The sequence below is a fragment of the Colossoma macropomum genome, unplaced genomic scaffold, assembly GCF_904425465.1.
Source record: "Colossoma macropomum unplaced genomic scaffold, Colossoma_macropomum, whole genome shotgun sequence".
NCBI lineage: Eukaryota > Metazoa > Chordata > Actinopteri > Characiformes > Serrasalmidae > Colossoma > Colossoma macropomum.
This window is the reverse complement of record NW_023494795.1, coordinates 19,652,047-19,677,962: the sequence shown is the minus strand read 5'-3', so window position 1 is coordinate 19,677,962 and position 25,916 is coordinate 19,652,047. Positions and strand designations below refer to the sequence as shown.

Sequence of the window (25,916 nt, the reverse complement as noted above, 5' to 3'; positions counted from 1 at the left end):
TCTATGCATTGGAAGTATATGAAATACCATATTTGAGCTAATCTAACTTGTGCCTTCATCGTGTACCAGCCTCTTATTGCAAAGTTTGCTGTGAGCATTTTTCTTATTGTGTTCCCACATATGTGATTTCGTTCTCAGGCGTCTCTGCTCTTTTAGCTTCAGTGACCATGTGGAAAGCAGCTTGTTGCTGGCAAGAACCAGTGCCCCTGATCAAATGACATGTTTTGTTGATTTTCTAAATAAAAATAAGTTATAACATCCTATACAGAGAGCACTTTTACTTTACAATTACTGCTTATTTGCTGTTTTTGGGGAAAAAAGTTAAAACATACAGTGTGGCCTGTGCAAACGTTATAGCACATACTAGATTTTATGTTTTATTTTTTCCCAACATGTTCAAATCAGCCATTGAACAGAATAAAATTGAAAATTGTGTGCTAAAATTATCAGAAAAAATGCTATTAGTTGTAAAAGATGTGTTAACTTGTTTTTATTTAGAAAATTAAATATATCTTGTCAGTATTTTGCTTTTTGCATGTGACTGTATAGTGTACTCATTAAAAAAAATTCAGATATTAACAAAACTGATGGCCTTTGCTCATGAAATTTATTTTATGTTGTAAAGCTTTTGAATGCTAAATGCAGAAATGTACATCAGCGTGACAAACGAATACCCGAGTATGCAGATTATTTGGGCCGGCCCTAGCTATGTGAGAGGAATAATATAAAATTTCACAGTGCTTTTGCCAGGGAGAACTCCAGCTTTTAGGGGCTAAAGGAGAAAAAAACCCAAACATTATGGGTATTCCAACAGGGCAGGGCAACATTCTGGACCACTCGCCAAGTGAGAGGAAAGGATCAAGGAAATTCAGGTGATGACATGGTAGCACAATCATCAAATTTAAATTCCAGTGAGAGGTAGAGGTACTACATTGGGAAATGTGTGGAAGAAAAAAATTAAACTACTCTGGTCTACAGACACCAGTGAAGAATGCTTGGAAAGCATTTCCTTTAGATCATTTAAAAAAGTCAAGCATTAAGGCAAGGGGTGGAGCTACAAAGCAACACTGCTGGTTGTATATTCTCTAGGACTGCATTAATATTTGTTGCATATCAGGGACTGTAATGTCTGATCAATTCCGCTGGTATAGTATATTGTAGTACACTGAAAACTTGACTAATTCTGTCTGCCTTGCGCAATGACCCAGCTTAGAGCGCCTTGGCATGGCAAGGCTATTTTAGAGGTTGGTCAGGGTGAACCAGTATTAATCCCTGACCAGCAGAGCCTGCCCCAAACACTGCTGAGTGCTCCACATGCCTTTAAAAGCCGTTTCTGCTGAAGCAGCTAGGATGGCTGACGATAGCAACACCTGGGCCTTTCCACTGTATGCTCGCCCGAAACTCTGGACTTTAATACCTAAACACGACAGCTCACTTTTCTCACTCTGTTGATTTTAGCAGTAAGACTGGTCACCACATGGGTCATAACTGCAAAGGCGGTTCTGTATGAGGTCCAGCTGAACCCATCCATAATTCATCAGGTCGAGAAATCGCCTCCCTGCGGCATGTTTTTTCCTGTCTTTCAGGTTGAAGCGTGTCACTTTGGAGAAGCTTTTGCTTTTTTGCTCTGTTCGCACTCCTTTCCTAGAGGATTGCATATTTTAGCGCAATCATTTAATCGCCTATTGCAGGACGGCTAGCTCGCAAGTATCAGCGTTTTTGTAGCGAGTCAGATTTATGAACAGGAGCAGAAATCCCCCTGCTGCCTGTTAAAGCTCTCGCCTGGTCCCCGGCGGCGACCCGGCCCGGGAGCTGATGATTATTTTCTGTAACCGCTCCAAAGCTGTTTGGCTGAGCTGCACCACTGGCAGGGACTGTGGAGGTTGGGGGACTAAGGGAGGAGACGGGCCAGCAGGACATATATTTGGAATCAACAATCACAAGTTAGAAATCAGTCTTCATTAATTTATGATATTATATATATATATATATATATATATATATATATATATATATATATAATATATATACATATATATGTAGCCTCCCTTTGCTCTTAAAACAATCAATTCTTCATGGCATGGATTCCACAAGATGTTGAAAAGCCTAGACTGTTGACACAAGGCAGGTTGGGTCGATAGATTCATGCTTGTTGGCACCAAATTCTGACCCAACCATCTATGTGTCTCAGCAGAAATCTAGATTCATCAGACCAGGCCACGTTTTGCCAGTCTTCAACTGTCTAGTTTTGGTGAGTCTGTGCCCACTGCAGCCTCAGCTTTTTGTTCCTTGCTGACAGAAATGGAGTCTGACGTGGTCTTCTGCTGTTGTAGCCCATCTGCCTCAAGGTTCGACATGTTGTGCATTCTGAGATGCTTTTCTGATCACTACAGCGTGGTTGTCTGAGTTACCATAGCCTTTCTGCAAAAAAGTCAACGTCTAGCCATTTTCCATTGATCTCTCTCATCAACAAGGCCTTGCACATCTGCAGAAACACTTCTCACTGGATGTTTTTTCTTTATTGCACCATTCTGAGTAAAGTGTAAAGAATGTGGTGTGAAAATCCCAGGAGATCAGCAATTATAGAAATACCCAACTCATCTGGCACCAGTAAGCATGTCATGGTCAAAATCACTGAGATCACATTTTTTTGATGGTTGATGTGAACATTATCTGAAGCCGTTGTGCTGTTTCTGCATGTTTTTATGCACTGCACTGCTGGCACTCTATTGGCTGATTAGATAATTGCATAAATTAGATGTACATATATAAGGCATATAGGGAAAAAAGGCAAACATTGTGCACATAAACCATTAAAAAGAAGAGCAAAGTCTAGATGGAAAGTTTGTACATGTCAGTGGTAAGAGAAAAAAGAAGTGTCTTTAGTCTGGTCTTAAAGATGTCAGAATTTGGGGCATATCTGAAATTTTCTGGTATCTGGCCCCAGCTTTGGCATATAAGCGAAAAGTTGTCTTTCCATGCTTGGTTCTAATTGTAGGCACTGCTGCCCGACCAGTCCTGAGTAAGTCTGAGAGGCCTGTTTGGTTTGTATTGTTTGGGTAGATAAGAGATGTGTTTTGGTCCTGGCAGCCAGCGTAGGGATTTAAATACTAGAATAATATACATATTGCCTTGGTGAGTGTTCTAACCTCAGCATTTTAAGTAAGCTGTAGCTGTCTAATGGTGAAATTAAGATCCTTTAATACATCTAGGTTTCTGACTTTAGTCTTTCTGTTTTTTGTCTTTAAAGTATTTGAAATATTGACTAAAACATCTAACCATTTTCATGTCTAGACTGTAATATTTCAATCTTTATACAGTATTATGAAAGATGTTAGTGTATATATGTGTGTTTATTAGTGGTGCCAAATACTAAGAAGTTAATAATTGCTATAACCAATGCTGTGATAATTGCCCACTTGTGCACACAGTTTTACATACTGGGGATATATATATATATATATATATATATATATATATATATATATATATATATATATATATATATATATATATCATGTGATTATATTATAATATATAATCATATTTTACATATATAACAAGTGATTCCGAAGTTTGAAACGGTAATATATGCTGTTCCATTATTTCACATCGCTGTGTTCGGACCATGTGTCCAGACCACCGCCGTCTTTAATCCTTCATCCCTCAGTCAGGAAGCGGCACTGTTGATGGCCTGCTGGGGACATTTCCTGTGCCCCGAAACCAACAGACAGTTTTTACATTAATACATTTACTCTGAAAGCAGGCACGCATGACATTTCATTTCAGCTGGCTGGGCCGCAGCTGAGCCAACTTGGACAGAATCACTCCAGGAAGTTTAGTTACAGGGCACATTTGGGAAGTGTTTTAGTAGGAGTATATGTAGGACAAAGGATTGAAGTGCAGCCAAGACTTGGCAAACGTGTGAAATAGCTCCAAGGCCATTCCTTGGACTTGGCCTCTAGCCTTATATTGTTTGTGCAACAAATTTTGGCTAAATAGGGTATTTTGAAGAGGGGGGAGAAATTGAAAGGGGGAGAAATTGATAGAAGCAATTGGTGTATAGTGAGGCTGGTAAGAAAATGTCAACTCAAGTATTAATTGTACAAATCTCAAATGAGTCTAAAGTGAATGTGGCCATTGTCCCAAGGTCAGAGCAGGTAAAGCCTGGTGGTTCGCTGACTCCTCCTGCAGCTCTGGCTCTGAAAGAGAACACAGGCACAGGTGCTGGAACAGGCCACATGTGTGAACAGGCCTTTATGTAAGAGATGGTGTGATGGCCCGGGGTGAACAGGTCAGTCCGGCCGCCGTCCCTGTCAGCCCGTGTTTACAGGCCCAACGCTAACGCGAGCAAACACCCCGCAGAGCCCCTGCTCTCAACAATCAAGCCATCAGCCTGCAGAGCCCCTCACCATAGCAACTCCTATCAGACCTGCTCATCCCCAGAGACAGCTGCCCAACACACACACACACACTCACGGGAGTATCTGTCATCTCTGATGCCACTGATAGGACAAAAGGATTGATTGACGGATTTGATAGAGTGAAATTGATCTGAAATAAAGAGGTGTTAGAAAAGTTAATCTTACATGAAGTGAACCCCTGCAATGACTGTGTTTAAAGGGGTCTTTTATAGAAATCTGGATTTTCCTTTCCTTTTTTTTTTCAAAAAAAGAAGTTTAATTTACTGTCTAAACATTATTCAAAATACAAATTTCAATAACATGTTTACAACTGACTGCAGTTTTATTTTTATTAAACTGTCTTACGAGGTGTCAGAATCTACTGTGCTCAGTTCTTTTAAATGGGGTGTCATCATAAGTATTAAAAAATACCTCAAAATACCCCAGTATTCTAAAGATATGTTGACCAAAGTCAGATTTGGAAAACAAATCCTTGCTCCATGATTTAAATGGAGGGAAAAGAGAGAACAATTCCAATTTTCTGCCCGATCAGTACCGTGTCATGTTTTAGAGACAGTGGAGTAGCCATGGCACCGTAAACAACCACATGGCAGCAAGTAGTAAGCTTTCCTTCACTTTTTTAAGATTTTATTTTCTGGCAGAAATTTTGGTTTTTGTGAAATTTTGTTTTGTTTTTTTTGTTTGTTGTAAAGCTAATTTCCTTATATACAGTATGTCTATTCAGATTACAAGCGTAGTGCAAATCAATAGCGAATGAAATCAATGATTGGTCCTCATCTGTATCATAAGGAATTCTGGTTAAGAGGTCACTTCTGAATTCGTGCCTATGCTGTCATCATCTAAGGCTGCAATAAGGGCTGCATAGAGGGCATCCTTTTGAACACTTTTGAACGGCAAAATGAGAAATGGCCTTTTGGCTTTGCAGGTACTCACACGCACGCAAATGTGGACTACAGGACCACAAGTGCACTATTTCACAGAGGGCTCAAATACATAATTTCCTTCTAAAAAACCCAGATGTGATATGATGTGATCTGTGAAAGCCATGGTGTGTTCATTTCTAACCCTACTTTTTTTTATCTCTGTGTCTCTCACAGCATATATCGGAGTTGCTGGCAGTAGTGAGGCTGCCGTTTATTCACCCCAGCTATCTGCTGAACGTAGTGGACAACGAGGAGCTGATCAAGTCGTCTGAGGCCTGTCGAGACCTGGTGAATGAGGCCAAGCGCTACCATATGCTGCCCCACGCACGTCAGGAGATGCAAACACCCCGCACTCGACCACGGCTTTCTGCAGGTTCATCTCAAATGTTTGAGTTGCTAAAAGCTCTTTTCTGCTTCTGCTTTCAGCAGCTCTGCTCATTTCGCTTTCACTTTATATCAGTGGAGCTGCCATTAAAGCCATCCACCTTTCCTTTGAACCACTTTATTGCTTGTATTAGAAATTCCCTATTCCCAAATGGGAGGCCTGATTCTAGTATACTTATAGTTATGCTTAGTTTGTAGGGGACATAAACAAGAACAAGTGAGAAAAGATGCTTTGCACTGAAGTTAACTGCTAGCTAATTTCCATCTGCTGAATTATTCTGTTTATCCAAGTGATATTGTCACTTGGGTATTCAAGATGGTGTGAGTGATAATAATGTGTCAAAGTCCCATTAGTGTTTCTGAAGATATAATTTTTTTTGGTCTCAGGAGCATTTTCATTTTTAAGTAAGCTGATTTTAATATGGCTGTTATTCTGCCTTTGCTTGGCTAATTTCTGCCTCTGCTCATTCCTCATGTCTGTACTAGGGGAGCTGGTATTAAATCAATCCTTTTTTTAAGTCATTTTCTTTGAGCCAGTCTATAATGCTGTAGTTGGCTGTGCTGATTTGACCATCTCTATTTGACATCATCTAAGAAGATCTTTCAATGAAATCACTAAAAACTTGTTCTTTCAGTTATCAGTTCTAATCTTCTAAACATCATCACATGCATTTTGATAGCCCATGTTGATAGTTGGTGCATTTCTCTGCAATATGTTGCTGTGTCTAAGTCAGAGAGTAACATTTGTTTATTTAATTTCAAGTCAGAACTGACAATAATTGCAAGATATTTATTTTTCAGCATCAGTAAAAAAGCAAAAAACATGTATTTACTAAAAAATGCAAACAGAAGTTCCAACAACTAAATATAATAGGAGTATTTAGTGCATCAATACTTCGCCTTTATTACAGCTTCGGTCCGTTACAGAAGATTTGCTTTCAGTTTTTCTGCAGGGATATTTTTTCACATCTTCAAAATTCAGTCTTAGAAGTTGGTGGTATTTTCTGCTTCTCACAATGCAAGTAATCCCAAACACATTTAGTGATGTTGAGGTCCAGACTCTTGGTGGTCTGTCTGTTGTTCTGCGAACATCAGCATATTTGTTTGATTTGCAAATATTTTTCATGTCTTGAGTTGTCTTCTCACAGTGGAAGGATGGACAGAAATACCTGTGGTCTTTTTGATTTTCTCTTCTTTCTCAAAGATGAAAGCTTTAAGCACTGTTTATCTGATGGTGACAGTTTTAGTGGTTTGGGTGTTAGGAGTCCCATTTTCTCTATATCTTTGAATAATTTTTTGATTTCCAGATTTGGAAACTCCTGTTTTATCTTTATTTGACTTCCCCGTCCTGATGTGCATAAGCGCATAATATGGTCATTTTAGCCAAAAAATTAAATAAATGCAGGGTCTCTGACTTTTGCACAGTACTGCAATTCATAACAGTGTGCTTTTGAGATTTTTTACCTTGGAAATCCAGGAGGAAATGTGCTGGATAAACCTTGAGTCAGTCTGAAGGACAGGTTGGGGAATGTGATATTACTACAATTGATTCTGAACTACATGCATTAAATGTATTTGAGGAACAAGTGGACTTTTGCTCAAAGAAACATGTCGTGGGCTAGAAGTGGGCCAAAAGAAAGAACACTCAAGTGAAATATAGACCCTTGAAACAACCACTTTAAAGTAACAAAGTAGGTATACTGCACCTTGTTACTGTCTGCCTCTGCAGTTTAGATATTTTGATTGCAATAGTTTTTGATAGAGTCACAGTGAAACTAGTGTTATTACACAGTCTGAGCCATCATAAACTATAATCAAAGTCCGTTTCTGGTTCAGTAAGGGTCTGCACATGGAGCTCTATGAGTCATTCTCACAATCCCATGGTGTCCAGTCTCTGTGGCCTCCACAGCTTGGTCAGAGCAGGCACTGTGAGTGGTGTATAGATTTATTTAGTCCTTATGTACTGTGGCGCTTTCTCCCCCTGACTGTTATCGATCGGAGTCCACTGCAATACGCGAGCGATGAAGCGCTGTCTGAATACACTGAGAAAGTTCTCTCTGAGGAATGATATTGTACACACGCCTCTCACGTTTTACTGTGTGCTGTTTCTTGGTCCTCAAAGTCATTTCAAGTTTTGTGTAAAGGCTTGATTGAGAACACGGGCTAGGGAAGAGTTTTTATTGTAGCGGCCGAGCGGAACGGCCAAGCTGGCCAACCAAAACACAGCACTGCTCCCTCTCTGGTGGCAAACATGCAAGCCCAGCTAGCAAAGCGTTTCTTAATAAATGTCTCTAAAGCCCTCGTAAATACCAGCCATAGTCTGAGGCCTTTCTCATACAATGTTGGTTTACACCATTAAATCAGATATTTATGGAAATAAGCAGCCACAGTCGAGGAGCAAATTGCTTTTGGGCTCTGAGATTTTTCCTACTCATCTGCCAGAACTTGAGGCTTTCCTCAATAAAGCAGTGTTTAATTATCCTCTGAAAGCCATTACAGGCTTAGCTTAAGCGCAGTGTCACTGCACAGAATGTATTTTCTGCTCTGTGGAATTGAGGTAATTGCTTAACAAATGTCATGTTGTGGAAGGGGGCAGTTTACAAGTGAGTTTTGTTTCCTCCCAAGGTACGATTGCCAGTAAACAGACAGTGACAGGCTCCATCTCTAATTGCTTGTTGGATAGAACTTAACTGAATGATTTAATTCCACACGAAAAATAAGCATTTATTTTCAAAGAACCTCATTTATACTTTCTGAAACGTTCATTTTTCTATCCTTGTTGTGTTGAGTTGCTTCCAAAGAGCATCTTTGCTGTATTTGTGCGTTTGGATGTTTACAAAATGAGTAACGTTTTGGAGCATCTGGCAGGCTAGTGGAGTGCGACTGTGGTGCACAGTGGGGCGGCCTGTCACCTGTAGGCTCCATTTATGATCCACCACAGAGAGGAGAGAGCATTCAACAGCAGGCAGAAGCACCACGATTTCAACACATTTCAGAGAGAGAGAGAGGGAGAGAGAGAGAGAGAGAGGGAGAGAGAGCGAGACTGTAACGAGGCTGCAGCAAAGAAGGCGAGAAGCAAGGATGCATATGCAAGCTGTTTTCGAGTCCAGATTAAAGACAGGAGACACTGAGCAAGCTGAAATGCCAAGTATCTATGGAGAAATAGCAAAAGGCAGACTAAACTAGACTAGGCTAAAAGGTGCAAACAATAGAAAAGAACAACAGAGATAAAAAACATGAAACACAGAAACCACACATCACAGCAATGGCCAGCATAGAACAAAAAGGGGACCAGAGCTATATATCCACCAATATAACATGAGGAACAGCTGAGGTGATAATTACAAGGAGGGGTTATAAACAATATACAAGTAAACACAGTTATATGGAGGCAGAGCTTGCCGAGGAAAATTGTGACAGAGACAGAAGCTGCATTCCAAAAGCTAGGCTGCATTTCTAGATGGCTACCAATCAAAGGAATGCTTCGAAAACAGCCGAGGAACGCAGCCTACATTCTGAATTTTCAAGGAGGCTAAAAGAGTATCCTTCACACTCTTCTGACTCCTATAGTCCTTCGTGCATGTGTCTGGCCCAAAGAAAGCTGTGGCTGATGAAACTACCACATCTGCTACCTTATCTGCATAATTCTTGTTCTTATAAACTTTAAAAGCGTGTTAGTTGAAATGAGTTTTGTCTTGCATCATCTTTTTTTAAGAATTAGTGCACTGTATATTTTATTATACATTTTATTATACCCTTTTACCATTCATATCGGCTGTTTAATGGGCTTCATATTGCTAGCCTTTCTTATAAGCACAGAATCATTTGATATTCTGTGATTATACATTGTAATGAGGATGTGAATTGAATGTACCTGCTTTCTCTGAGTTGAGCAACTTTTAGGTTTGCAGTTGCAAACAAATTAATGTTTTTTGCTTGCTAGCTTCTGTTGCTGTAATTTGCATCAAGAGTATTTTCTCCATCAAATTTTTTGCTGACTCCTTATTTATGATGTAGCAAAGCGGACTTGCTGGACGGTTCCATTTTACATTACACAAACAAGGTGACTACGTAGGACAGTGGTACAGAGGACCCAGCTTTCTCTGCTGCAGCTTAACTTTCAGAACACACAGAGAGACAGATAGAGAGAGAGAGAGAGAGAGAGAGAGAGTTGGTGGAAAGGAGAAAAGGGGCAAATTCTGGTTATTTTCTGAGACAGATGGATACTATTCTGCACTGTGTGTGTGTGTGTGTGTGTGTGTGGAGTGTTTATGAGTGAATGGTTTCCCACACACATGCTCACAGTGAAACACCTCTCTACTTGTACACCACCTGAGCCAGTAAGATAAGTCTAATGTATGAAAAGACAGAGAGCAAAGCACTGTGATGTCATCCATGAAACATTTCTCGCTTCTGCTGGCTATGGATTGAGGGGGTTGTGTGTGTGTGTTTGTGTGTGTGTGTGTGTGTGTGTGTGTGTGTGTGTGTGTGTGTGTGCGTGTGTGTGTGTCCGCAGTGAAGCGCGAGGCACGCTCTCACAAACCTACAGCAACTGCCAGCCGTCCCCTGAGTGACAGCAGGGGGAGAGTTCAACAGGGCACCAGCACTTTCTTCTCTCTCTCACCCTCACCACCTCTCCTCTTTCACAGAAACTCTGGGAGTAAGACATAGGCACACAGCCCCAGAGCATACATTTAGTTCAGTTCACTCCAACTTTATTGTCAGTATACCACCACAGCATAACAAAAAACTTTCATTGGTGCCACATGTGGTGGTGAGCACTATACCGGTTTTGTTTGTTTAAGGGAAATTCCACAGGTTTCTCAAAAATTCTGCAAAATTAATTCAGAGTGGTCTGATGTGAAATGCTCCCTTCTAGAGAAACATCCTGATTCAGGATTGTTCACAGTGGTGGTGATAGAAACCACACTGAAGAGATTAATATATCTTTAAGCTGCCTCACAGAAAGCTATTACATCAAATAGATGCAAATACACTGCCTGATCGTTGAGAAGTTGTTTTGTGAGAAGGTTTTGGCCTAAAATGTGTTTTTTTTAATGCACAAGCAAAATAGTCCCCAAAGACTCAAATTCATCCTTATTTCACTGTTATCAACATTACATATAAACTCAGAAGGCATGTGTAGGTTCACTGGCTGCTTTGTATAAAATAGATGTTTGTATAAAATCTGAGTTGGTAAATTTCTCTCCAGTACATTATTTTACTCTTTTATTAAACCACCTTGAATGACTTTGTTTAAACTTCAGTGACTGAATTCTGCAGGAACTTTTAATAATTAGTGAAATTCCCCTTTACAGTATAAAGTATGAGTTTTGTTTATACTGGTTTGAAACAAATAAGCACAAATAACGTAACATGCAAAGAGTCCCAAACATGGCAAGATTGTCCTGTTTAGCTGAATGACTAAGTCGGGGCTATTTAGTTCACATTTAAACTGAAAATAATAATCTAGCAGCCAGTCAGTCAGTTCCTGCTGTGTAGTCAATTACAGTATGAGATAATCCAATTTGTTTTTTAAGGTGGATGACATTAGAGAGATACGTGTAATGAACAGCCAGTCTGTTGGGGTTATGCTTTAGCCTTGCCTGGACACCAGACTGCTTGCCGTGCTTGTTTCACTCAGTCAGCTGCATCAGACAATACCACGGTCTTGAAGCTTGTTCCTCACAACAAGCAGACACTCTGGTACTGATAGCATGGGTAACGTGTAATATTTACCACACAACAGCAGTGTCAGACAGTTGTAGATGTAAGCGTGAGAGTCTGGGGATGCATGCTTGAGACTTGAGAACTTTGGATGTGAAACAGCATTTATCATTACTTTGCTGGGTACAGAGAAGCTGCTGCATGTTTAGGGTTAGATGTTTAGGGTTAGAAAGCAATATTGACAAAGATTTATTGTTCAGTTCTGTTTTTTTAGTTTACACAATAAAAGTATTTTAGATATGCTTCAGTTGTTAAATATTGTTTTTATTAAAATGAAGGATCATTCCAGAATAATAGACTACTGTTATGTAATATATATATATTCAAAGAAAAACTTTTCAGACACTTCAATAAACCACCTCATATATATATATATATATATATATATATAAAATAACCAGCCATCTCATTAAGTACAACTCCTTGTTCCTTGTATCTATCTACACTCCTTGTCCATTTTATTAGTTACTTACAATACAAGTACACTTCTGTAGTCCATCTGTTTCTTTTTAAGCTCCCTTTCACCCTGCTCTTTAATGGTCAGAACCCCCACAGGACCACTGCAGTGACACTGATGGGGTGGTGGCGTGTTAGTGTGTGTGGCACTGGTGCTGCTGGAGAGTTACAAAGTGCACCTATATGGGAAGTAGAGCTGATAAAATGGAAAAAGAGTGTAGATACAAGGAGGTGGACTTAGTAGAGTGGCCAGTTGGTCCGTACCAGCCACATGCATGATATACACATAATACAAGAAATAGGACTGTTGGACAAACATTTAAAGCAATAGAGTGTCTTGTGCAATACTAGACAGTATAGAGTGCCACACACAGCACAATCTCATACTAATTATGAATAGTCCTCCAACATTAGCACTGCATGTCATATTTTCTATACCTAAACCATATTGTAGTTGTGACAATTCCTAGTTGCCACAAGCTCTGCAGTGCTGCCTGGGTTAGTGTTTTCACCACAGTATTGAGGGGATTCTGTCCGATTGGAAGAAGGCCGCAAATTCCAGCTTATCTCATCGTGATGTGATTCTCTGGAAGAGAACTAATAACAACTGGTTTGTATAGATTGCTCCATACAGACCTAATTCTACGTACATGATTCAGTTTATTCAAGCGATAGTGCCACTTTGAAATTGAGGTTGAGTGTAATAACAGATTAATAACATATAACAGAAGTGTAATGTAATTTCTTTTTGAACTATACATTTTAAGGTAGATGTAATGTTTACTTTTTAGGAGTAGTGCTGTTTTTAGTGAGCTGGTTTGAGAATGGCTATTAGTTACCCATGAGTTGATTTGGAATTTTTTCCATGGTAGACTGGCTTCACCGTGAAGTTATTAAACTGTATTCTGAAAGGGTACGGCAGTAAACCAAAAACTCCTCTTGTGATAGCTCTGAAACTGCTCACAGTGTTCTTACTATGCCTTTATTAGTGGCCGATCAGCAGTTTGGTGGGCAGTGCAGGGCAGGCTAATTAAGAATCATAAGGGATAAATCTGAATTTCCAGAAACTCCAAGCCCTTGACTCTCCCTTCACCTCCTGGCCATGAGTGGATTATGATGTGTTATGTGTACTTGAATGACTAATGAAATGACTCCTGTGTCTGTAGGGCTGGTTTGTCACTTACGGACTAAGCATTGTCTGCAGCTAAACTGAGGACACAGCTGTCCACACTCCAATTAAGCCTTTTTCAATAGGCTTAATTATTCTGTTAATGGTTATTGTCTGCTGAAAATGTTCCACAATACATGGCTCGACCTAATATATGTCCAGAAATCCAGCAAGGTGCTTTTACTGCTTTTCATTCATACAAAAGTAGCCTCTGTCTTTCTTCACCCTCAGGATTACCACAGTGTCCACTTTGGTAAGCCACTGTTGCTGTATCTTAGCTTGCCCACTTTAAGAGCAGCAATTCAATGGCCCACAAACCAATGTCATCATGTGGGGGGGCACACTGCTAAAGTGGGCATACAGCATTGTTTGGGTTGAATTACTAAACATGACCCTTTATTACCCGAAGCACAACCCATTTCCTTAGCTACCGTTATCTCTGCAGTGTTCATGGTAAGGACTGGAGGGTGGTATTTTTGCAATATGTCACTGTGTCTAATTGATTTAGATGTGTAATAACTCGTGGGGTTCAGGGGGACATCACTGGTTCCTGATTCTCACCCGCAGCACCAAGTCCACCCTGTTTAATTAGTCTCTCTCTGTGATAAAGGATTGAATCCCAGTAGTCGCCCTTAGCCACTGTGGCTATAGTGTGCATAAGGAATAGGCCAGTGCCTTAGCCATCAGCCAGCCCATGACTCACGTGTACACGAGAGGTAATGAGGTGCATTTCACACATAACTGTCAGTTTCTCTTCTAACTGTAGTCCAATCCATATGCAATTTTATTCCTTCTTCTTTGGTTGTTATATTACTACTGGCAGTTCATGCATTCTGCTTTATAATTGAATTTTCTTTTCATATGTTTTTTGTTAGATTAGTTCACTTTGGAGGAACCTGACAGATCTAATCGTGATGATTTTCTCAGCGTAACCTGCCTGCTGATTGCTTTCCATCAACGTGCAGGTCATATGAATAGTGTATTACATAGATACGTGTTAAGAAGTTAGTGTTATGTTCCATCTTTCAAATAATACAGTAGCATATCCTTGTGGTTTGTTATTCCTTTCAGCTATATCTGGTTTAAATGCCAGCATAGTGAACTTACAGTGCCCTGCAGAAGTATAAGCACCCTAACCTGCTGAAAAACGTATTTACGAAGGGTGGTTTCTGACTTTGGAACAGTGCTGCATACTGTATATGCACAGGCATTAAGTGTGTATTTGTTATTGGGAAAAACGTTTCATTTATAAACAAAGGCTCCCTCTTTTTTCTCTCTTACTACCTTGGTTTTCCGTCTTCTCTCTTGGTGACATTTCATTTTCCCGTGATAGGGGTAAAACGACATTTGATTGCTGTCTGGCTCCCCATCTGCTGGGTTTTGTTGGGCTCCCTGTGGCCTGTGCTTGACCTGCAGGTGTGTGTGAGTGGACGCTCCCCTGGCACTGACCGCAGCGTGCTGGCCCTGCAGCAGCCTTGCGCCCAGCAGGAGCTCCGCGCTCTTCTTCATGCCACATTAGCCCACTGCAGGCTCACAGGGACAGGGCAGGGAGGGAGGCAGATGGGGTAAAGCATGAAGTCACACAGAGATGTAGGAGAACACTCTGTTATCTTTTCTGTCAAAGCCCAGTGTTGAGATGACTTGTATTATGAGTCATGCAATGAAAAACTTTGATAACATAAATGCACAGAGGTGGGCAGTAACCAGCTCCGTTTACTCAGCGCAATACTGGTTGTGTATCTTGTCCATCGATAACTTCCCTCTGTAAAATTTCAATGTAAAATTTCAACCTTTCTGAGTTTCAAATTATAATACTTTTACTTATATTCAAGTATATTTATAAAGAAAGTAATCTACATTTTACACAGTTACATATTAGCCATCTACATTTAGTTACTAATTATATTTCAGAGGTTAATTTCAGCTCCTGTGCTGCCGCCCACACCTCTAATTTGAGAGCATTAGCATTTTATTGTAGACCAAATGTATCCCAAAAAAGGAGGAAAAGCACCTTGTAAACATAATACCCTGTTTGCAGCATTCAGTAGGAAGTTCTACTACAGGTTAGGAGTATTTTGAGCTGAAATTTTGTCATTTTGCTAGGCTGGTTTATTTCTATTTGGGTCATTATTTCATTGAAGTAACAATCAGGGCACAATTTGAATGCAAGGGCAAAAACTGACGTAGCCCCTGTCCATCAGGTTCTATATGTCATTATGTGGCATATAGACCTAAAAACCCCAAATGATAGCCGAGCTACTATTTCAAATACGTATTTTACATAACTGGTAAAATCTGACAAGACTTGCATAAATAATGTGTGTTGTTTGGCTCAAATAACAGACAAAAACTATTTTTCATGTTGTTCTGGATACTACACATACACATATCTCTACTCCTTCCTGCTTATCATCGCTTAGCTTATCTTGCTGATCTGTTGAACCTTTATAGCTAGATCACTTCACTCAGCTGAGGCAGGCTTAATGCAAACCCCTAGGACTACTTAGAGCTCAGTTAGTGAAAGACTGTTTTCTAATATAGCTCTTATTTCTAGAACATATACAGTACTCCTTTGAAACAAATGACACTTGCACAGATTGTTTCAGCCAGTATAACACTAGTTGGAGTAAGTCACTACCAGCTTTGCCCAATATTTGGACGAGATTTTCACTCATTCTTCCTGGCAGTGCCAGAGATTCTCAGTTAGATTTAGATGGGAACTTGTACATTGTAGAACATTTATCTTTTTGTTGTTTAAGCGCTCGTGTGTTGCATTGGCTTTGAGGTAAGGGATCGTCTGGCTGAAATGTGAAGTTCCTCTCAAGCTTTTTTAGCAGACTGAAGCAGGTTGTCTTGCAGTATCTTCCTGTAATTTACACTGTCCATCCAGCTTACAGTTTTAACAAGATGCCCAGTTCCCGTTGAGGAAAAACATCCCCACAACATCATGCTGCGACCCCCGTACTTCACTGTTGGGATGACATTTGTTGAGGAATGGACAGTGTTAGGTTTGTGCCATGTGTAATGTTTTAAATTTTGGCCAGAAAGCTCCATTTTGTCCACAAAAAACCACAAAACCTTATCCCACGTCACTCTGATGCTGTCTGACAAACTCTAGATGCTTACATACAGGTCAGTAGTATGCAGAGCTGTTGATATTGCCTGCTGCACCTTCACTCCAGTCTTAACTACTGAACTCTGTAGCTACTTCAGAGTGATTTTCTGGCCTCTCTGTGGCTTCTCTCATGAGATCTCTTCTTGCTCCAATGCCTAGTCTTGAGGGACGGTCTTGTCTAGGCAGTGCCTGGTGATATGATACAGCTTCTGTTTTCTCACAGTTGATCCAACAGTGCTCACTGGGACATCCAAACTCTATCCAAACTAAAATATTTTTATAGCCTTTTTCTGTTTTGTGAACATCTATAACTTTATCTCTTTATTTATCACTTTATTTTCTAGAAAGGTATTTTGAATTTCATAGCTTTCCTTCAGACTCACAGTCTGATTAGTGGTACTTGAATTAAGGGGGTCTTTTATCAAGAAGAGGTGTACTGTTTTGGAGATTCACAGGCAGAGGCCAATTGGAATCCACTTGTGACCTTTTTAGGACAACATCTTTCATCTTTGCAAACTTAAAGTTTCTACAGCACAGGGGTGGAATATTTATGCAAACAGCATTTTACAGTTAGTAATTAATTAGTTTATTCATTTTGAGGGTCAGTCTTTTGAAATAAAATACTGCACAGCACCACATATCAAAGTATCCCTTGTAATATAGACTTTAAAGTAGCCTGAATACTTCTGTAAGCCACTGTCTGTGTAGACACTGTTAGAATAAAACCTTGTATCTCCAACATGGTAACTTTACAGAAAGAAAAAATCTTTCTTAACTTGTAATGAAAGTTAATGTTAATTTTTGTTTTTATTGGTCCATACTTTGTAAAATTTCAACACACTGCAAAAGGTATAGGAATTGAGGCTGTTTTAGAGCAAAGGGAGGTGCATTCCAGTCTTAGTATAGTTAAAAGTGCTCGGTGAGTGTTTATTGTGTGTGTTTTTTTTTTTCTTGGGAGGGCGAGACTTTGTGTAATGTTGAATGTTATGAAGTGTCCCATTCCTGTTTCAAAGAGTGACTCTACCACCTTCTGCAAATGAAGAGCTAGTGCAAATCATACCCATTTTCCATTGTTGACGTTATGGATGAAAACTATTCATTTCCTATTAGTCAGCCAGTTGCTCTTGCATGTAAAGCTACACCACGCAAGTGGTTTATTCTGATGAGCAGATGCAAAACTAATTTATCTATACTAATTTTTCTCCAGCTGGGACAGTTCTAGACCCGTTTACTCCAGCAGGCTATGGGTACTGACTGGTGTTCCCTAATGAGCAGGCCAAGGGCAGTTTGTAGGGACTATGAGTGCCTCAAACAACAGGAAGGCAAGGTCAGACTGAGTGCTTAGAGGACCACGTCAGAGCAAAGTGAAGGCTGTTTTGGGGGGAACAGTGGTCCCTCTTCAGAACAGGGTCATGAGAGGAGGCAGAGGAAGTGAAGCTGGCTGCGAAGAGATGGGGAGTGAGGGAGAAAGAGTGATTTACCGCTCTTCTGTGCTCCAGATGCTATCATTACTGCTCTTTAACTCAGAGGGGGGTGAGCGCTACCTGGCTTTGTCCTGTCTTCTTGTTGGGAAGGCTTTATTTACCGGTGGCAGGTGCTGATCCAGTGCCACGGATAGGCTCATTAAGAGGAAGTGGGGTGGAAGAGGATGCTGTTATTGTAGGATGGCGCAGGGACGAGGGAGAATGCAGCAAGTGAGGAGATGCTCACCTGTCAAAAGTGCTCTTTGCTGCAGCTGTGCAACTCTATAGGAGCTTACCGTGGAGCAACCCAGAGAGAGAGAAGAGAGAACGTGCAGCGTTTAGTTTAGCATTTTGCCTCCTCCTCAGCTTTGCCCTGTGATTGACAGGTGCTCCTACATGGCTTCCTTGGAGGAGACCCTGGCAGATCTCCCATCGGCTTCTCTCTCCGTCTACTCCCTGCTCTTATTTCCTGTCTGCGCGGCCTGCAGGGGTTCAGGCTCAGCGGTGTAGGAACACTGGGGTGCACTGTTGCAGGCTTGATCCAGACAGCATGTCTCATGGGGGGAAATTTTGAGAAAAGGCCATTTGTAATTCCACATTGCCACACGTCACTACTCCAACGCTACACCTAGAGAATAATTGAATAATCAAATATTGGTGTTGGAACTGTTGGCCCATGGCTGTAACGTCCTTGTGTTACTTCCTTCAAAAGCCTAGATGGCACTAAAAATTGCATGCCATAAAACTCTTACAACTGCTGTGCTAAAACTCTGATGTTTTGTGTTTTGCTTTTTAGTACCCAGTGTGCATTACTGATGTGTGTGAACAGTACAGTCTGTGAACAATGCATAAACATATATGGAGACTCATCAGCTAGTTTAATTATAATTCACTTGTTCAATAAACAAGTAATAATATTAATGAATAAATGAATGAAGGAATGAATGAACGAATCATCGACAGCCTTAAGACATTCCCAGAAGCCCACGCAAGGATTTATGTGTCAGCAGTGAGGGGAGAAATTAGGAGAATATCTGGCAATTCAAGAGGGAAACTTTCCGCAGCTCCAAACGACTGCTTAATTAGAATAATTAATACTTCTCACCACGGAGTTGTCTCATAACCTTGTCAGCATGGAACACCAGCATTAGCACATTATTTTGGCCCAAAAAAAGGTTATTAGAGGCAATCGCTGTTTGAACATTTCTTCAAAATCCCCTAAAGGTACAGGAAATTACTGTATTTGCACTTAGCAGAAATGAAAGCATCAGCTGACAATAGCTGGCCGAGCGTGCTGCTGTTGTTTTTGAGTCAGCTCCCTTGTACATTCTCTCCCCAGTGAGTTCTCTGTGTTCTTTACTCAGTAAATCTGTGCTGTGTTTAAGTAGTTATTTAAAGCACTGAAAAAGTTATGGTAATGAGAGGCTCTGTTTTACAATCACTAAGAGTCACACCTTTCGTTCAGCTCACTTCTCATCCATGTATTACATAACATGCTTACAATTGTAACTTTTTGCTAAATATAGACTATATGACACACTCATGTTTCAGATCTGTAGGTTAGATGTTTTTGTAAATGTACATGTCTTGAAAACAAATCATTTGATTTGTTGAATTCATTGATTGAATGGGGACAGTTTCAAACTCTTAAATCTCTTTTTTTGTTTGTACGCATTCACTGAAAACTCTCTTTGGGCTTCAGATGTGAAAACTTTTAGCAAGGCTGAACATCTTTGTGAGTTTACTAAAGGATTTTCAGTGGCTCCCTGTTGACAGTGGCCTTTACTTTTAGACCAGTTTCCACCTGCATCAGTAAAACAGGCCACTTACCCAAAGCCCTCCTGTAGGAACTATAATTCAAAATACAGTCATGGTTATCTCATTAAATGTATACGTCAAAAGGAAGATAATGCAGCACAAATGTTATTGCCATGTCAGTAGCTTAGAGAAAATGAACTACTCATAAAGATATAGTGTCTAGCCCACGTTCTTAAACAAAGAAAGATCTATTCTGTTGACAGGCAGCACCGATTTTGCCATATTTCTCCACTTTCTGCACCAGAGCAGTCAACTCCTCCCATTTCCCATCCAATCTCACATCCAGGTAATGACAAAAACTCCCTGTGGTGTTCTCTCTCTTTTTCTTTTTTCAAAACCTCTTCTATTTTTTCACTCTAGTTGTGTTTTTTACCTGCTCTGGAGAGATTTAGTGAAAGAGAAGGAGAGAAAAAGATGACAGTGTTTATAAGAGCGATGCTGGAAGAGAGAGAAGCTCATGGATCAGCCGAGCTGCTGTTGTCAGGGGAGCGCAGGGGAAGTATTGATTCTAAAAGATGAGCCAGCGGTTACAGGCAGTGCAGGAATGTCTGCACCTCGCTCTTTCTCTTTTTCTCTCTGTCTCTCTTTCTCTGTCTCCCTCTCTCTCTCTTTCTTTCCACTTGCTCTGTCGGGGGCCTTGATATTAGACCTGTACAGTTGCTCACATAAGGCAGGAAATCATCTTCACTGTTGCCATTCTTCAAGGATTAGCCCTTTCGCTCGAGTCACGTAACTTGGTAAATGAGGTCTTCGTACTGTCCATAAGAACATTTAGTGTGTATTGCTTAGGCACATATAATAGGTATCAGTAATGAACTTCATCAGGGATTTAGCCTTTTTTTATTTGCCTTCTGGATCTAATTTTCAGGGGAAGTTTTGACCTTTTTGTGGCAAATTTGTCTAACCTTGTATTGTTCAGTAAGTATTCTGCACATATCTTGCAACAGATTTAGAAAGAAGTTTGGTCTTCCCACCAAAAAAGTTCCATGTTTCACGTACATCATTCACCTCAGTGTTGCTGAACAATCCAATAACTTTTATAAAATATCGCATGGACTAACCTGTCAGCCAGAGGCAACTACAGTGTCTTAAGTTGTCACAACTAGTTTCTTTGCTGAAGTCAATGTCAGAGTTGGATTTTTTGTAATGTGTTATATTTTTTTCATTTAGTTCAGTTTGTTTTATATTGCACTGGATAAAGTGCATTAGTTATACATGAGGGTGTTTGTTGATTGGTCTGGAATTTGGTGAGAATACAGGTTCTCAAATACTCTCACTAATGTCTGGACGCACCTTCCAAAACTAAACTACAAAGTGTCTGGACAGCCCTTCTTAGTAGTGAATTTAGCTGCTTTAAGGTGATCTCATTGTTGATACAGGGGTTCAGCTGTGCAACAGCAGTACATAAGCCTAAAGTCATGCGTCACATAGAGGGGTATAAAGTCCTTCAGCATTGGGCTGTGCAACTGCATTCTCTGGAGCAATGAAGCACCATCCAGTACCTTTGGGATGAGTTGCAGTGGCATTTGTGATCCAAACTACCTATTAATACCCTTGACTTTAGAAGAAATGTTTGTTGAGCAGGTGTCTACAAACATTTCGACATACAGTAGTGTGCAAAAATCAGAGACCACCGTTCATTTATTTAATTTCTAGTTAAAACAGACATTAAGTTCAATTTATTTTCAGCATCAGAAAAACACATATTATATAACATTTATAAACACCTGCAGCTTTTTTGTTTGATTTGCAAAATTTCTGCAGATTTTTTGTCTTTTACATTTTCAATAATTGCTTCTTGACAGGCAAATTATGAGAATAATATAGCATTGATGTGCCTTTAGAAGAAGAGGAAGGCATGGTCTGATAATGCGCTCTCTCATTTTGTTGTGGACCACTGTAATAATGTGCCAGCACTGTAATAATGTCACCAGCAGTGAACTAAAACAAAGCTCACTTGGAAATGCACCAAGACCCTGAATCAGTATGGTTCAGTTGTGTAGTGATCACCCGTGCATGGGTTTCGTGCTCACACGTGTCAAAATGAACTGAACTAAAGAATTTTATTAGTGTTTTATTGGTCCACACCATACAAGGTAGGTTTTAAAGTGCCCTAAAACCACATCTCATGTGTCATCTTTGTATAGCTTTGAGAGAACGTACATTTCTTTTTAAAAATAGGACTCCTACAGGGGCTTTTTTGCCACCGCATTTTAAATTTCAGGGACATTTTTTAAACATACAGAGGCATTTTGGCCCTGAGACTTCATTAATTTTTCTGATGCTGCTTGCTGTGTTTTAATTCATAACCATTAATTTGTTCCAAGTGCCATTTAACATGTACTAAAAATATAGTTAGCCTGACCTTTCCAGGACAGTAGAAGGCAGAGTCATGGATGAGCTCACATGTTGAAGTAATGCATTTTATGTGAGCGGGTTCAGTCCAACCTGTCCATGGTTCTGAATCACTGGAGGGCATGCAGCTGAACAGATGGTTATGAGTTTAGTTAAGCTCTGATAATTCAGTTACACTCTTCGCTACACACGCTGGCCTGCTCATATAGGTTACCCCTGAAAAACAGTTTTTTATGTAATGCAGTCATATTTGCCCTGTTTACTGCGACTGGAAGTTAACTTGGTCTTGAGTTTGTGACTCCTGTACTGAGTGTGTATGCGCAAGGTAATTTAATGTCACCTGCTGTATTGATATTCTTACCGGATTGTGGCTCCATCCAAAGCAGTTTGGTTAATCAGTGAAGCTAATGAAGCAGTGCATTCCATCAGTACACCATTATCTACTAATGCTGCATATACTTCTCAGCCATGTTTAATCTCTTCAGCATTGCACCCTAAGGAAGTGCTGAAGCACTCAAATGTGTTTATATCTGCTCTAACCTGCAGGAGTTGCAGAGGTGATAGTGCTGGTTGGAGGACGGCAGACCATCGGCATGAACCAGCGCTCCCTCACTGCGGTGACCTGCTTTAACCCCCAGAACAGCAAGTGGTATCCCCTCGCTAGCCTACCCTTCTATGATCGAGAGTTTTTCAGCGTCATCTCAGCCGGGGATAATATTTATCTTTCAGGTGCTTACTTTTACTTGTGCATCATTTAGCATGCTCTTATCCAGAGACATATACAGAAGTGCTGCAGTGGTTAACTCAACCAAGCATCAGTTTGTCAGCTGACACACACATGACAGAGGCAGTTTGTTGTTTTTTTTTATTCTAAAGACAACAGCATTTGCATCTTTTTCAATTTGAAATAGATATAACAAATATTCAAACATATGCTGCTTGTTAAAACAGTCCAAATCTATGCGAATAAACACTAATTAGAGCACTGCAGATCTACAGCAAAGTTATGAGGTGTGATTGTAAGTGTGCCCTCTCCTCAGGTGGTACAGAGTCAGGGGTGACGGTGGCAGATGTGTGGTGCTACATGTCTCTGCTGGACAACTGGAACCTTGTGTCCCGCATGACCGTCCCCCGCTGCAGACACAACAGCCTTGTGTATGATGGGAAGCTCTACACTATCGGAGGACAGGGTGTGGCCGGAAACCTGGATCACGTTGAAAGGTAATTTCTTCTATTGCTAGTTTGGAAAAAAGTGCTAGCCTTGATTTAGCTCGTCTTTTAGTGATTTAACCCTCAGAGTTAGTTTTGTCAATTTTTGTTTTAACATTCAATGTACATTATACAATTATTTTTTTGTAATTTTTAGTTGTGTGCAAAAGTAACGTATTAATAACACATGCATAACATGTTAATAATGTGTTAATGCCATAAATTAGTAACTCCACAACTTTTTAACACTCTTTTCCTAGTTTGACCCTTTGAACATGAACTGTAGTTTCAGCCTGAAGCCCATCTGCTGAAGCTTGAAGCTCATGTGCTGTTGCTATGACTCTGTGACTGTAGGGCTTTCATTGAAATTCAGCTTTTAATGGCAAGAATCCCACTGATGGTTTTCTTGATAAAACCAAAAGTTTTTTCTAGCTACTGTAAAGCCATGAATTTGTTAATCACTGAAGGATGTTGAATCTTAAGTAAACAAAGCACTGCTAATAATGGCAATATCAATACTGTCCAAAAAGTACACAAATAATGCAATTAATCACAATTAATTATTTGAATTGTTTGACAGTCCTAGTAATTATACACTTGCAAAATTACAGTGTTACATAATGAATTTGATTAACATTTTACTTACATTCTGTCTTGCAAGCCAGTTTGCACGCCATTTATTATTTATTTTGATGTCATAAAATGACAACAACCTGGTAATTGTTTTTTCCACAAAACAAGATCATACAAATTTTCATCAAATTCAAATATAATAAAACATCTCCTCTTCTACTTACAAACACAAATGCTGTATCAACTGAAGATTTAGAATACATACTTTTGACTGAATTTCTCTGCTTGTTTCAATGAGCGTCAGAAATAATTAAACCTAACGTAAGAAGAGGTGCATGTGCCACAGCCGGCCCAGGAGGGTTAATATTTTAAAAGTGACAGGTAGTTTAGATCGACTATATCAAACATTTGAAGCGAAGACTATAAATATCCTGCTGATAATTCAAGAATATTTACCAGCAGGGACTGTATTTTGAAGGCCTGAGATGGAATGGGTTCTATCTCCATATAGCCATACAAACAGCAGCCCTGCTTTGAATATTTTTCATGCTCCTCTTGCTCACAGCACCTCTCGCTGGTGCCTGGAAGTTACTGACGTGACAGTGTGTGAAAAAGGCCAAGCGCTCCGGTTGCAGCCAGCCCACGAGGGCGAGATTAAACGGGGCAATCAAAAAAACATTACGGCTCTTATTAAAGGAGGCTGCTGCGCCTCATTATGGGAGTGAATGGAGCTCAGGAGTCCCTCTCAGCACATAAGTCCCTCAAAATGAAAACCCATAATTCGATATTTTTCCTTAATGCTTCCACGCTGTGGCATTATGATGGAACACTTTCCTCCTCCCAACAACCGTATAATAGTAACACCTAACTCGTGACTTAGAGACTCACCAACACTTCGCATTTCCACTCAAAAAGAAACATGAACGTGTTGGGAAGTGTCATGTGGAATATATCACAGTGGCTTATGAGAGGGAGCTTGTGGAGGAGGGTGTGGGCGTGGGCTTGCAGGAGGCTGCGAGAGAGGTTGCCGACCAAATGTCCCTGGATTCAATCGAGGCTGGGCCGGACCTGTCTGTGATGTGCTGGTAAATGGATCTAATAACTTCACCGCTCACCATAACATTCACATTATTTACGCTTCTCTGGGTTCAGCCAACAGTCGGTGTGCTGCGCCTCCGTCTAGATGAGCGGCACAGGGATCAGCATGCATTATTCGTGTTGCCATACAATATGCTATTTTAGCTGTAGGCAGCCTAGTTCCAGCCCATGCGAATATGGCATCTGAGTTTACACTGTGTAGATGATACACATTGTACACAGGAAAAGGTCTCTATTTTCACAGTAAGACTTTCTCTCACAACAAGTCAGTGCAGCTCCCGGCTCAGCAACAATGACTCCTGCGTGCTACTGCTTTATTTCTCTCATTATTATGCTATTTACTGCAAGCCACGTCCAGCACAATGTGAAGCCTCACACGCGGACTTGCCAGGCTAATGTCCATGGTCTATAAAGCTTTAGTGCCTAAGCAGATAAAAATGCTTATTTCTGCTGTTTAATTTAGTCTTCTCCCTTAATGACATGAAATCACATAAATAGAGTATAAGCAAATAACAGATTTTTCTCTGTAACACTTATGAGATTAACTAGAACACTGCTGGCTTAATGTGTGTGAAATGTTATGTCTCTGTGTTGAGCTGCTAATGAGCAAGAGGGGTCAAAAAAGAGGAGTGAGATCCCCCTGCTGTGAAAACAGTCCCCCCCCTTCAGAAAGATGGCTGAGCCAACATTAAATGGACAGCACAACTCCAGCTTTTTGTATAAAAAAATCATGTACAATTGCCAAATTAAACACAATAACAACACTTTTTTAAAGGTTGACTTGTTTGCTCACATACAAAAATGGAAATCTAGTTCACTTGATTTTGATTTTGTAAATCATTCACACTTCTGTCGGAATATATGCCATCAACGTTATTAAAGAGCAAAAATGTATAGTTTAACCACAAAAAAACACATGGTAGTTAATTTTATGACTACAGTCAAAAAAGGTTAAAGAAGCACATTTGTACATAGAAATATACAACATCTGTTGCCATTTATTGTGTCTCTAATGTAACAAATCAATAACCAGCCGTTAGTGATCTGAATTTCACTTTGAATGTATATCAGTAGCTTGAATTATGTTTCTATCGTTGTGTAAAAGATGGACGAGGCTTCCTTTCTTGTTGGATGCACTTTGTCTTTTTTAGAGTGCATGCAGTTCAGATCAGTAAGCATTTATTATTCATTTTTTAATTGTTC

General features: G+C 40.1%; 1 protein-coding gene across 2 annotated transcripts in view; it reads left to right on the top strand.

The window, feature by feature from the left end:
- LOC118815557 (kelch-like protein 29) overlaps nucleotides 1–25,916 on the top strand; it is a 251,691-nt gene that overhangs the window by 204,666 nt on the left and 21,109 nt on the right. For both annotated transcript variants that reach the window (XM_036581753.1, XM_036581754.1), the window contains 3 exons: nucleotides 5,522–5,720; nucleotides 22,380–22,562; nucleotides 22,874–23,054. In XM_036581753.1, coding sequence (XP_036437646.1) covers nucleotides 5,522–5,720; nucleotides 22,380–22,562; nucleotides 22,874–23,054 — 563 coding nt within the window. The remainder of the gene's footprint in view (nucleotides 1–5,521; nucleotides 5,721–22,379; nucleotides 22,563–22,873; nucleotides 23,055–25,916) is intronic.